The 10923-nt window shown below is 60.2% G+C and overlaps 2 protein-coding genes across 2 annotated transcripts in view; one reads left to right on the top strand and one right to left on the bottom strand.

Moving 5' to 3' along the window:
- LOC117876595 (carbonic anhydrase 4-like) overlaps nt 1-1226 on the bottom strand; it is a 59713-nt gene extending 58487 nt beyond the window's left edge. Inside the window, exon 1 of the mRNA XM_034768846.1 lies at nt 1184-1226. Within this exon, the coding sequence (XP_034624737.1) occupies nt 1184-1226 (43 nt within the window). The remainder of the gene's footprint in view (nt 1-1183) is intronic.
- Nucleotides 1227-2598: 1372 nt separating this feature from the next.
- TGFB1I1 (transforming growth factor beta 1 induced transcript 1) lies at nt 2599-10605 on the top strand (the record flags this gene model as incomplete). The annotated part of the gene is given in 10 exon segments (XM_034768228.1): nt 2599-2753; nt 3082-3149; nt 3631-3773; nt 4024-4120; nt 4344-4449; nt 6437-6676; nt 7217-7390; nt 8918-8999; nt 9302-9450; nt 10219-10605. Coding segments are annotated over 10 exon segments (1481 nt in total), but the record flags the coding sequence as incomplete, so codon positions are not given.
- Between the last annotated feature and the right edge of the window lie 318 nt (nt 10606-10923).

The raw sequence follows: 10923 nt of genomic DNA, 5'->3' as shown, positions 1-10923 counted from the left end.
TACCCATGTGCCGCGGGGTCCCGTCTCTTCCACCCTTAACACGGGGGGCAGAGCTGGGGGCCGGAAGAGATGCTGGGGCTGTGTCCCGGGAATGGGGGCACAGGGCAGGGGTGGGGTGGGGGCAGGCTGTGGGAGGGCTGCGTTATTGGTGGATGGGTGGGTGTGTCCTAGGAAGGGGGGTTGGGGGCTGCATCCCAGGAAGGGTTTTGGGGGGCTGCGTCCTAGGAAAGAGGCTGGGGGAGCAGTTCTGGGGGGCTGTATCAAAGGAAGGGTTTTGCAGGGGCTGCATCCCAGGAAGGAGGTTGGGGGGCAGGGCTGTGGGAGGGGGTTCCAGGATATAGGATCTGGGTTGGGGGTTGGTCTGAGTCCTAAGGGGGGGACTGGATCCCAGGGGAGGGAGCTAGATGGAGGGATGAGGTGCTGAGGTTGTCCATCCCCTCCCCAGGTAAGAGCCCCAGTGAGTCCTGCAATGAAGACATGTGTGTGCTGGGATAGAGGTGTGTGAGGGGGTCACTAAGCTCCCACCCCAGGATTCACCCCCCTCGCCAGATTTCCCCAGCACCCCCTCCCAGCAGGAGTGGAGCTACCCCCCCTTCCTGGCCCCAAACCAGCAGGGGGGCCTGGCAGCCCACAGCAGGTGTGGCCAGGACTGGGGGAACCACTGGGTGAGGGGGAGTTCTGGCTGTGTGGGGGGGCGGAGCCATAGAGGCTGGATGGGCAACCCCCACCCTGGGCTCACTAAACCTGAATCTCACTTTCCCCCCTCTATCCCCAGGTCTGGTTTGTTGTTGTAGGGTCTCCTGTGAGTGCTGCAACTACAAGCAGTGGTTTGCTAGTGTAGGGTCACTTGGGAGGGCTGCCCATGCTGGGTTATTATTGTAGGGTCTCTTCGAGATCTCCGGGGCTGCTGGCAGTGGCACTCCTTTGTTATTGTAGGGTTGTCCACAAGGACTCCTTTATTTTTATATGGCTGCTTGTGGGCCTTGGGACTGACCACTCAATTGTTTGCTGCAGGGACTTTGACGCGATTGCTTTGTTATCGTAGGGTCTCTTGTGAGCACAAGGCTGTATACACTGGTTTGTTATTGTAGGGTGGCTCGTGAGCAGCAGGAGCTGTTTGCTTGGGTGGGGCCGCGTGTGAGATAGGGGTGGCATGTGCTGGTTTGTTATTGTAGGGTCTCACATTTACACATGTTGGTTTGTCGTTGGGACTTGTATTTACGCATGATAGTTTGTTGTAGGGATGTGAATTTACACACAATGGTTTGTTGTTGTAGAGTGCTCATAAGCACTGGGGTTACAAGCACTGCTTTATTTTTGTAGGGTCTCCCATAAGCAATTGCTGAGAATACTGCTTTGTTGTTGTAGAGTGGCCATTATTGTAGGGCCTCCTGTGCATGCTGTGCAGGTTTGTTATGGTTGGAGGGGCAGTGGGCCCTCTGTGTTATTGTAGGGTCTCCTGTGAGCACAGCAAGGGGTTGTTATGGTTGGAGGAGCAGTGGGCACTCTGTGTTATTGTAGGGTCTCCTGTGAGCACAGCAAGGGGTTGTTATGGTAGAGGGGCAGTGGGCACTCTGTGTTATTGTAGGGTCTCCTGTGAGCACAGCAAGGGGTTGTTATGGTAGAGGGGCAGTGGGCGCTGTGTTATTGTAGGGTCTCCTGTGAATGCGGTGCTGGATTGCTTGTGAGGGCTGAATCAGGCCGGTGTGTGATCCGTGGTCTGCCCCCTCCCTGGCTTCGCTGCTCCTGGCTGCTGGGGAATGAAAAGGCCTCTGTAGGGCTCAGTCTGTGGTGGAAAATGTTCCCACAAAGGAGTGATTGTAGGAGCGGGGGGAGATCTCCAGGGAGAGGGGTAGGGGCGCTCTCCCCGCATAGGCAGCGGTGGCCCCGCTGTGGTGTTAGGAGGTGCAGGGCATGGTCAGGGGGGCTCAGCGGTACAGGGGGTGGGCGGGGAACTGTCCCTTCATGGAATGCGCTAATCCCAGTGCCCCTCTGTCCCTCCTCCCCGTCTGCTCCCCCGTCTCCTTCCGTCCTGTCTCCTTTTCCAGGTGACCCTGCCTCCCCTTCTTTCCCGCTTCGCCCCCGTCTAGTGGTGTTTGGTATGTACTGTATGAGCGCCTCACCCAGCCCCCCGTCCCAGCACAGGTGGTACTTCTAGGGCACTGCCGCCCTCGGGGAACTTGTATTGCTAAAGGTTGAATCTCTTCTTGGGAGAGGAGTGGGGTCTAGTGGTCAGAGCACGGGGCTGGGTGTCAGGACGCCTGGGTTCTAGCCCAGCTCTGAGAGGGCAGTGGAGTCTTTTGGTAAGGGGGGGTGGGCTGGGAGTCAGGGACTCCTGGGTTCTATCCCAGCTCCGGGAGGGTAGTGGGGGATAGAGGATCAGGACTCCAGGGGCCTTCCCCCCGCTTTGGGAAGGTCCAGATCTTGATGCTAATTCCGCAGCCCCAGAGCTGGGCGCCCTCTCTTCCTTTTCTTGTCCCTTGTCTTTGCTTCCCACAGCCCCTGCTCCCTCTCTGTGCCCCCGTCCCTCCCAGCAGTCCCCCCCAGATCCATCCTAGCCTCTCCCCGACCCCCCGCCTCTCTCTGCTCCCCCGACAGATGCCCTGCTGGCTGATCTGGAGACCACAACCTCTCACATTTCCAAGCGCCCAGTACTGCTCACGGACTCTGGGGCAGCCCACGCCAATGGGCTGGGGCAGGATGGGATACCTGAGGCCAGGCCCCCCCCGCCTCCCTACAACCCTCAGCAGCAGGTAACACTAGGGGGGTACTGCAGGGAGGAGGCTGGTGGCTCAGGAGGGGGTTCTTTCTCTTCACAGTCAGTGTGACATTAGGGAGCGCTGTGCTGCATGGAGTGGGGTGAGGGCTCAGTAGGGGGTGCTCTCCTCTCTCAGTGCTGGCCTGGCCCCAATGCGCCAGTGTGGTGCTAGGGGGCGCTGAGCTGCGGGGAGCAAGGTGGACCCCAGAGGTGGATGCATCTCCTTGGTTACTTAGTGACGCAGAAAGCTCATGTCACGGGTGAATAGAGGCCTATTGAGTGACTCCTCGCACCCCCCACCCATGTCTCTCTCTCTCTTGCAGGCCATGTCCGTGGCCCCTCCGCCTGTCTCTGCCCCGCCTAGCGGGGGCGACAAAGAGCATCTCTACAGGTGGGTCGCTAGCACTGGCTGGGTTAGGTGTACAGGGGGCAGTCCTGGGAGGGAGTGAAGGGTATGCGTGTGGGTAAGGAGCTGGGGGGCAGCTCACTGGGGAAAGGGAGGGAGAGACTGGCAGGGGTGGGGTGTGTAGGGTGGGGGAGAAGTGGGTGGGGGTGGAGGGGTGAGGTCAGAGGGAGGGGAGAAGAAGCGGGCGGGTTGGGGTTTCTGGGGCTGGGGAGGATGGGATGGGGAAGGAGAAGCAGGCAGGGGTGGGGCAGGGGTAGCAGCAGGCAGGCCTCCCCTTGGCTCTGGCCCAGTCCCTGCTGGCCCTGGTCCAGCCACTCCATTAAGAGGCTCCCTATAAATAGCTTCTCCATCCCGCCCTGCCTCCCCACTGCTCCCCGGGCCAGGCGGGAGCTGGCTCCTCCCTGCGAGGTGGCTGGGGGCAGGGGGGCTGCTCCCTGCACTCTGCTCACCCTCTGCTCACCCCCAGCACTGTCTGCAAGCCCCGCTCGCCCCGGCCCAAGGAGCCAGCCGCGCCACCCTTTTCCTCGTCCAGCGGGGTGCTGGGCGCCGGCCTCTGTGAGCTGGACCGGCTGCTGCAGGAGCTCAACGCCACGCAGTTCAACATCACAGGTAGGGCACTACCCCCCTTTCCCCTGGCACTGCTGCTCCGGGGCACCGCTGCCCCCTGCTGGGCTGGGATCCGGGCTCCCTCCGGGGCACTGGCATGCTCTGCTGGATTGGGATTGGGGCCACTCCATGCCCTAGTGCATCTCTGCCTATGATTGTGAAATACGTCCTCCTGGTGGATACGCTTGGTCACTGCAGGCAACTAATGGAAACACTGTGTATGTGTGTGTTTGTCTGTCTGTCTTTTCCCCAGACGAAATCATGTCCCAGTTCCCATCCAACAAGGGCCCTGATGGGGAGAAGCGGAAGGAGAAGCCAGAGGATGCTGGGGAAGGGGGGTCCCCAAGCCGGTGAGTGAACCTCCCATTTCTGGCCATTGGTCCATGGGGTTAAATATCCCTCAGTGCTGAATGGGGAACACCCCAGAGGTAGCTGCATCTCAGTGCCAGGCGAAAGAGCCCTGTATAATCAGTCCCGGCGCCCCACCCCAGAAGCGTATGCATTTCAGGCGGGGTGAGGGATTCCTGGGAGCCGTTGGGGGACCCAATGACCATGCTGTTGTTTCCCCCCTAGCTCTGCTGGCTCCACCCCACCTCCTGTGAAGCCATCAGCCACATCTGCTACCCTGGAGCTGGACAAACTCATGGCCTCCTTGTCGGACTTCAGAGTCCAGAGCAACGTGAGTCTGGCACACTACGGGGGACGAGGCTCAGTCTGGGGGTGGGGGTCTAATGGGATTAGGGTTCTTCCTGTCCCCCGATGGGAACCAGTAAGTGTGGGAGTAAAAGAAGCAATGGGGAGGGGGAGTGTGTGCAAGAGGAGGGACTTGTGTGTGTGTGAGAGAGAGAGCAGAGGCTGGTATGTGGATAAGGGAATATGTGTGTGCAAATGTGTGCAAGAAGCAGTGAGTGTGCATACAAATGTGTGTGCAGGAATGGGGGTAGAAAAGCATGTGTGAGAAATGGTGTGTGCAAATGGACACACAAATGAGGGTTCAATTGCGTGTCTGAGTGTGCCTCTAAATGATAGTGGAAGAGCATGTGTGCCAATGAGCATGTGCACGTGAGTGTGCAAGATGCAGTGCATGAGCATGGGAGAGTGTGTGTGCAAGGGGCAGTGTGCAAATGAGCACACGGGCGAGTGTGGGTGCAAGGGGCAGTATGTACAAATGAGTGAGCAAGGAGCTGTGTGCACACGTAAGTGTGCATAATTAGTGTGAGAGTCAGTGTGCAAGGGATCTTGGGTCTGTGTGGGGGTGGAAATGAACATGTAAGAGAGCAGGTGTGGGAATCAGTTCATGAGCCCACAGCCGTGCACGCAGTATGTGTGTGCAAGCAAGTGCAAAGGCGGATTGGTGTGTGTGCAAATAGGGGTGCAAGAAAGAGCGACCCAGCAGGTGGGCAAGCGAGTGTGGAAGTGGCTGCAGCACCATGGAGCACTAGTACAAGTATCCAGGAGTGGGTGAGAAACCACAGGTGTTGGTGCCAACGTGGGCGACGGGGGCTGTGATCGTGAGTGTGAAAAAGGACATGCTGGCGCACAAGCACGTGCCCTCCCACGGGGGGAGCCAGGAGGGATGAGTCTGGGGGAGAGCTGGCAGCCGGCTGGGATCAGAAGTGGCCTGGCGAGATCACCCATGTGGCGGGCGGCTGACTCTGCCTGTCCCCTGCCTAGAGCCACCCTGCGGGAGCCCAGGCACTGGGTACATTCCTGCCCTGGCACCAGCCTTCCGGCAGCCCACCCGCGGGTATGTGGCTCAGCCTGACCTGCTGCTGTTTGCCGTGTGGTGCTGTTTGGCATTGGACAGCGCTGGGGCGGCGAGCTGCCGCTGTGGGGCCGGGCTGGGTGGCATTGTCCTGGGTGTGGTGATGCACGGGGCAGCGTAAGGCCTCCGTAGCTTGCTGGGATGGCACTGCATGGCATTGGGCATTGGATAGCATGGCATGGTGCAGCCTGGCGCTGCCCGTTTGGCCTGGTGAACAGGTGAACACAGCAAGTGCCCGGTGTGGGATTCTCTGTCGAACCGGAACGGGTGCGGCACCGAACTCCGAGGTATGTGACGGGTGACCTGGCGGGGTGCCCCATATCCCAGCAGCTGGGTACAGCGTAGTGCAGAAACCTGTATTAGCCTGGAATGGAATAGCGGCTGGCCTGGCCTGTGGCATGAAATGGATCGGGGTGGCCCTGGCGTGGGTAACGGGGTGCTGCAGCATTGACTGGCCAGCACACGCCATGGCTGGGTGGCAGAGGCTGTGACCGGGTTTGGGGTGGCGGGTCGGCGTAATGCCTGGCACAGTGAGTTGGGGGCAGGGAGTCAGGGCGCTGGTTGTGGCCATGGGGCACTAGGCGTTGTGGTGCTTCAGATGCTGTGTGGCAGGGACGGGCACGATTTGGTGGCCTGTCGCATTCCTCTTGATGGTGGGGGGAAAGGTGGGGGCAATGAATGGGGTGCAACTGGTGCTTTGTGGAACAGTTTCGTGTCATTTGTGGTTATGGCTCCTGCAGGGCCGTACAACCTGCCTGGTGCCAATCCGGGCAGCTTGGTTCGGCGCCGTGGGGCGGGCGCTGCCTCGCTCGCCGTTGGGACCCAGCGTGGTTCTGTATTGCCCCTGGGCGCCGCTTGGTGCATGGCTCAGCACCTCATATCACAGCCGCTTCCCTTCCAGCTCCCGGGGGTCTCGGCTGCGCCGCCCCCGGCCCCCACCCGAGTCTCCCTGGCGCAGCAGCCGGTGGTGTCGTCCGTCTGCCCCAGCCCCTCTGGCCCGGCCCCCCCAGCAGGGCCGGCACCGCAGGGTGGCAACTTGGACAGCATGCTGGTGATGCTGCAGTCGGACCTGAGCCGCCAGGGGATCTCCACCAGCACCAAGGGGCTGTGCGCCTCCTGCCAGAAACCCATCGCGGGGCAGGTGAGGACAGGACTGGGGCACCTGGGGAGGGATATCGGAGGTGGGTACAGAACTCAGGGGCTGGGGTGGGGCAGAGGAGCAGGGCACTTGGGAGCAATCAGGGGCAGGATTGGGGAGTGGGCAGAAGTGGATTAAGGGAGGGATAGATTGGGGAGGGGGCGGGGTCAGTTTTGGGAGGGGCAGATTAGGAGAGTGGTGGGAGATGCGGAGGATGTGGTAGGACACAGAGTGGAGGGTGGGACGGGACCATGCAGCACTGGGGAGGGGGTAGGGGGAAAAGGAGGATCACTAGGTGGGGTGTGAGGGGGAGGGGAGACAGGTAAGGGGAGGGGCTATCTGGAGGAAGATAAGGGGTTGGGGGACATGGGGGGAGGGAGGAAGGGGCCTGTGGAGTGGGGAGTGGAGGACAGGAGAGGGGAAAGGGAGGGGCCAGTGTGGGAAGGGGGAGAAGGGAGAAGCTGGGTCTTTTCTTCTCTCGGTAATGGGTGTGTGTCCATCCATCTATCTGTCCGTCTGTCCCCCCCCCTTGCACTTGTCCAGGTGGTGACAGCGCTGGGCAACACCTGGCACCCCGAGCACTTCGTCTGCACCCACTGCCAGAAGGAGATGGGGGGCAGCAACTTCTTCGAGAAGGATGGCGCCCCCTACTGTGAGAGGGACTACTTCCAGCTTTTCTCACCCCGCTGCGGCCTCTGCAACGAGCCCATCCTGGATGTGAGTTGGCCACGCAGTGCCCGGCTGGTGCTATTCCCTCAGAGCACAGTGTGGTGCAGGAGAATGCAGTGCCGTACAGTGCTGTGTGAGAGAGCGCAGTGCCGTGCAGTGTTATGAAGTGTGAGAGCTCAGTACCACACAATGTGATGCAGTGTTAGAGTGCTGTGCAGTACCTTGTAGTGTGAGAGTACAGTGCAGTGTTGGAGCATGCAGTGACATTCAGTGGGAGAGCACAGTTATGTTCAACACAATTCAGTGCAGTGTTAGTGTAGTGCCACACAAGGCAGCACATTGCAAAAGGGTACCTCAGTGTGAGACAGCACAGTGCTACACAATGCAGTGCATGCAGTGATACACAGTGTGACAGAGCACTGTGCCACATGGTGCAGTGCAGCACTGTAGAATGCAGTGACATATACTGTGGTATAGTGCTATAGAGTGCAATGTGAGCAATGCAGTGACTGAGTGCAGTGAAACACAATGCAAGGCAGTACTGTATGTAGTGACTGCATGCAGTGAGACCCAACAGCATGTGTGGTGAGGCTATAGAATGCAGAGGCGGCCGGAGCCCCAGGCCCTTTAATTCGCCCCTGAGCCCCGGGGTTCCCATCCGCCACAGCTGGAGCCCCAGGGCCTTTAAAACTTGAAAGGCTCCACCTCTTCCGGGTAAGGCCACACCCCCACTCAGGACTCCGGCATAATGGTAAATCCTTTAAGTTACTTTCAGCCCTGGGGAGGAGAGAGGCCAAGTGATGATGTCACTCTCCCTCTTTTGATACTTTCCTCCAGCTGCCAGAATGATCCTTGCTGTGATGTGGGTTAGGCGGCTTTCACTGGGTAGGTGCCCTCTCTGAGCAGTCTCTGGGATGGCCACTGGACGAGTCGATTCCCCTTAATGGACCTTCAACACATGTCTGGCTGGTCCTGATGTAAATCTGTCTTACTAGGCGCTCCTTTGGATCTAGACTGTTCTCAGTGGCGGCAGATGACAGAACAAGGAGCAATGGTCTCAAGTTGCAGTGGGGGAGGTCTAGGTTGGATATTAGGAAACATTATTTCACTAGGAGGGTGGTGAAGCACTGGAATGGGTTACCTAGGGAGGTGGTGGAATCTCCTTCCTTAGAGGTTTTTAAGGTCAGGTTTGACAAAGCCCTGGCTGGGATGATTTAGTTGGGGATTGGTCCTGCTTTGAGCAGGGGTTAGACTAGATACCTCCTCAGGTCCCTTCCAACCCTGATATTCTATGATTCTTTGTTGCCACTGAAAGGCCAGTTGTGGGCGATTCCCAGCCTCACCACATATTCCAGTAACACACACGTAGCAAAGCTTCATAACTTCAGACACAAGGATCACATGTCCAATCCAATGGGATAACAATGTTCAATGGCTCAAGACTTTTTAAATGATACCTCACAAGGCATACTCTGTACAAAACACCTCATCATCATATCGCAGTGGTGAATATCGGTGGGGCCGGGATGCTATTTTGAGGTACAGAGTGTCACACCCTGACTCTGTCCCTTCCAGAAAATGGTGACAGCTCTGGACAAGAACTGGCACCCGGAGCATTTCTGCTGTGTGAAGTGTGGGAGGCCCTTTGGGGAGGAAGGTGAGTGAGCACCCCTGCCCCACTGCACCCCACATCTGAGGGGACCTAGGCTGCGCCCCAGTAACCCCTCCGTGAGACAGACCAGTCCCCCAACTAGCATTGTCCCCATTGCTTGACAGAGACTGGCCCCCAACTAGCAGTGCCCCCCACTGCCTGACAGAGACCAGCACCCCCAACTAGCACTGTCCCCCACTGCATCCTCTCTGTGGGAGCACTCAGACCCCTCGCTTGCAGTGACCCTGCTGCAGTGTGGCCGGTTACTGAGGACCCCACTGGACCCTGCTCTCTGTCTCCCCCCACAGGCTTCCACGAGAAGGACGGCCAGCAGTACTGCCGCCAGGACTTCTACGAGCTCTTCTCCACGCGCTGCCAGGGCTGCAACCAGGCCATCCTGGAGAACTACATCTCGGCCCTCAGCGCCCTCTGGCACCCCGAGTGCTTCGTCTGCAGGGTGAGCCCTCCCCCCACCCGGGCACAGCTGGCGGGGAGGGGGCAGTGGGGGAAGGGGGCAGTGCAAGGTTGGGGGAGGAGGGACCGTGGAGGGAATGGGGGAGGGGCACTCTGGGGGATGGTAGGAGTGCCAGGAGTATGGGGAATGTGCAGTGCGGGGGGGGAGGGAATGGGGGAGCGCAGGGGAAGTGGGGGAGGGGCAGTGGGGAAATGGGGGGGCAGTGCAGAGGGAAGGTGCAATGTGGAGGGAGGTGGGTGAATGGGGGAGGGGGCAGCATGGGAGGAAGTGAGGGGAGGGAGCAGTGCGGGAGCAAGAGGGGGAGGGCCAATGCAGGGGATATGGGGAGGGGGCCATGGGGGGGTGGATGGGGGAGGAGGCAGTGTGGGAGGAGGGACATGGAGAAGGGGTGATGCGGGGGGTGGGTGGATGGGGGAGGGGGCAGTGTGGGAGGAAGTGAGGGGAGAGGCAGTGCGGGAGCAAGAGGGGGAAGGGCAATGCAGGGGATGTGGGGAGGGGGCCATGCGGGGGGTGGATGGGGAGGAGGCAGTGTAGGAGGAGGGACAAGGGGAGGGGATGATGCAGGGGGGTGGGTGGATGGGGAGGGGGCAGTGTGGGAGCAAGAGGGGGAGGGGCAATGACGGGGGATGAGGGCATGCGGGGGGAGGATATGGGGAGGGGCAGTGTGGGAGGAGGGACAAGGGAGGGAAGCAGGGGCAGCGTGTGGGAGGTGTGGCGCGTGCACTCACCCCTCCTGCCCCTTCCCCCCAGGAGTGTTACGCGCCGTTCCTGCAGGGCAGTTTCTTCGAGCACGGCGGGCGGCCCTTCTGCGAGACGCACTACCACAAGCAGCGGGGCTCGCTGTGCTGGGGCTGCGAGAAGCCCATCGCCGGGCGCTGCATCACCGCCATGGCCCGCAAGTTCCACCCCGAGCACTTCGTCTGCGCCTTCTGCCTCAAACAGCTCAACAAGGGCACCTTCAAGGAGCAGAACGACAAGCCCTACTGCCACCCCTGCTTCCTCAAGCTCTTTGGCTAAGCCACGCCCTTGTCCGGGCAGGCCCCGCCCCCAGGCCCAGCCACACCCCCTCAGGCCCCGCCCCTGGCCCAGCCATGGTGGGCGAGCCATGCCCCACCCCACAGCCGCACTTCAGCAGGCCATGCCCTGGGCACATTCACGCCCTGGCAGGGGGGCGCCCCATGGCAAGGCGACTCCCCGGCAGGCTCCTTACCTGGCATAGCCACACCCATCATCTCTGAGTGGGCGACGGAAAGACCATGGCCCCCAGCACAGCCACGTCAATCATTGCCAAAGGCTGGGGAAGCCACGCCTTCCAAGCCAACCTGGGAAGCCCCGCCTCTTTCAGAGCCACACCCACAACCAGCAGGGGGCAGCACATCTGCCATTCCTCCCATGCTGCTGATAGGTCTTGCCCCATCAAGCTGCCTGGAGGCCCCGCCCCCGTGCTAAGCAGAA

The sequence above is a fragment of the Trachemys scripta genome, chromosome 4 (assembly GCF_013100865.1).
Source record: "Trachemys scripta elegans isolate TJP31775 chromosome 4, CAS_Tse_1.0, whole genome shotgun sequence".
NCBI lineage: Eukaryota > Metazoa > Chordata > Testudines > Emydidae > Trachemys > Trachemys scripta.
Note: the sequence above shows the minus strand (reverse complement) of the source record. Positions and strands in the feature narration are given on the sequence as shown.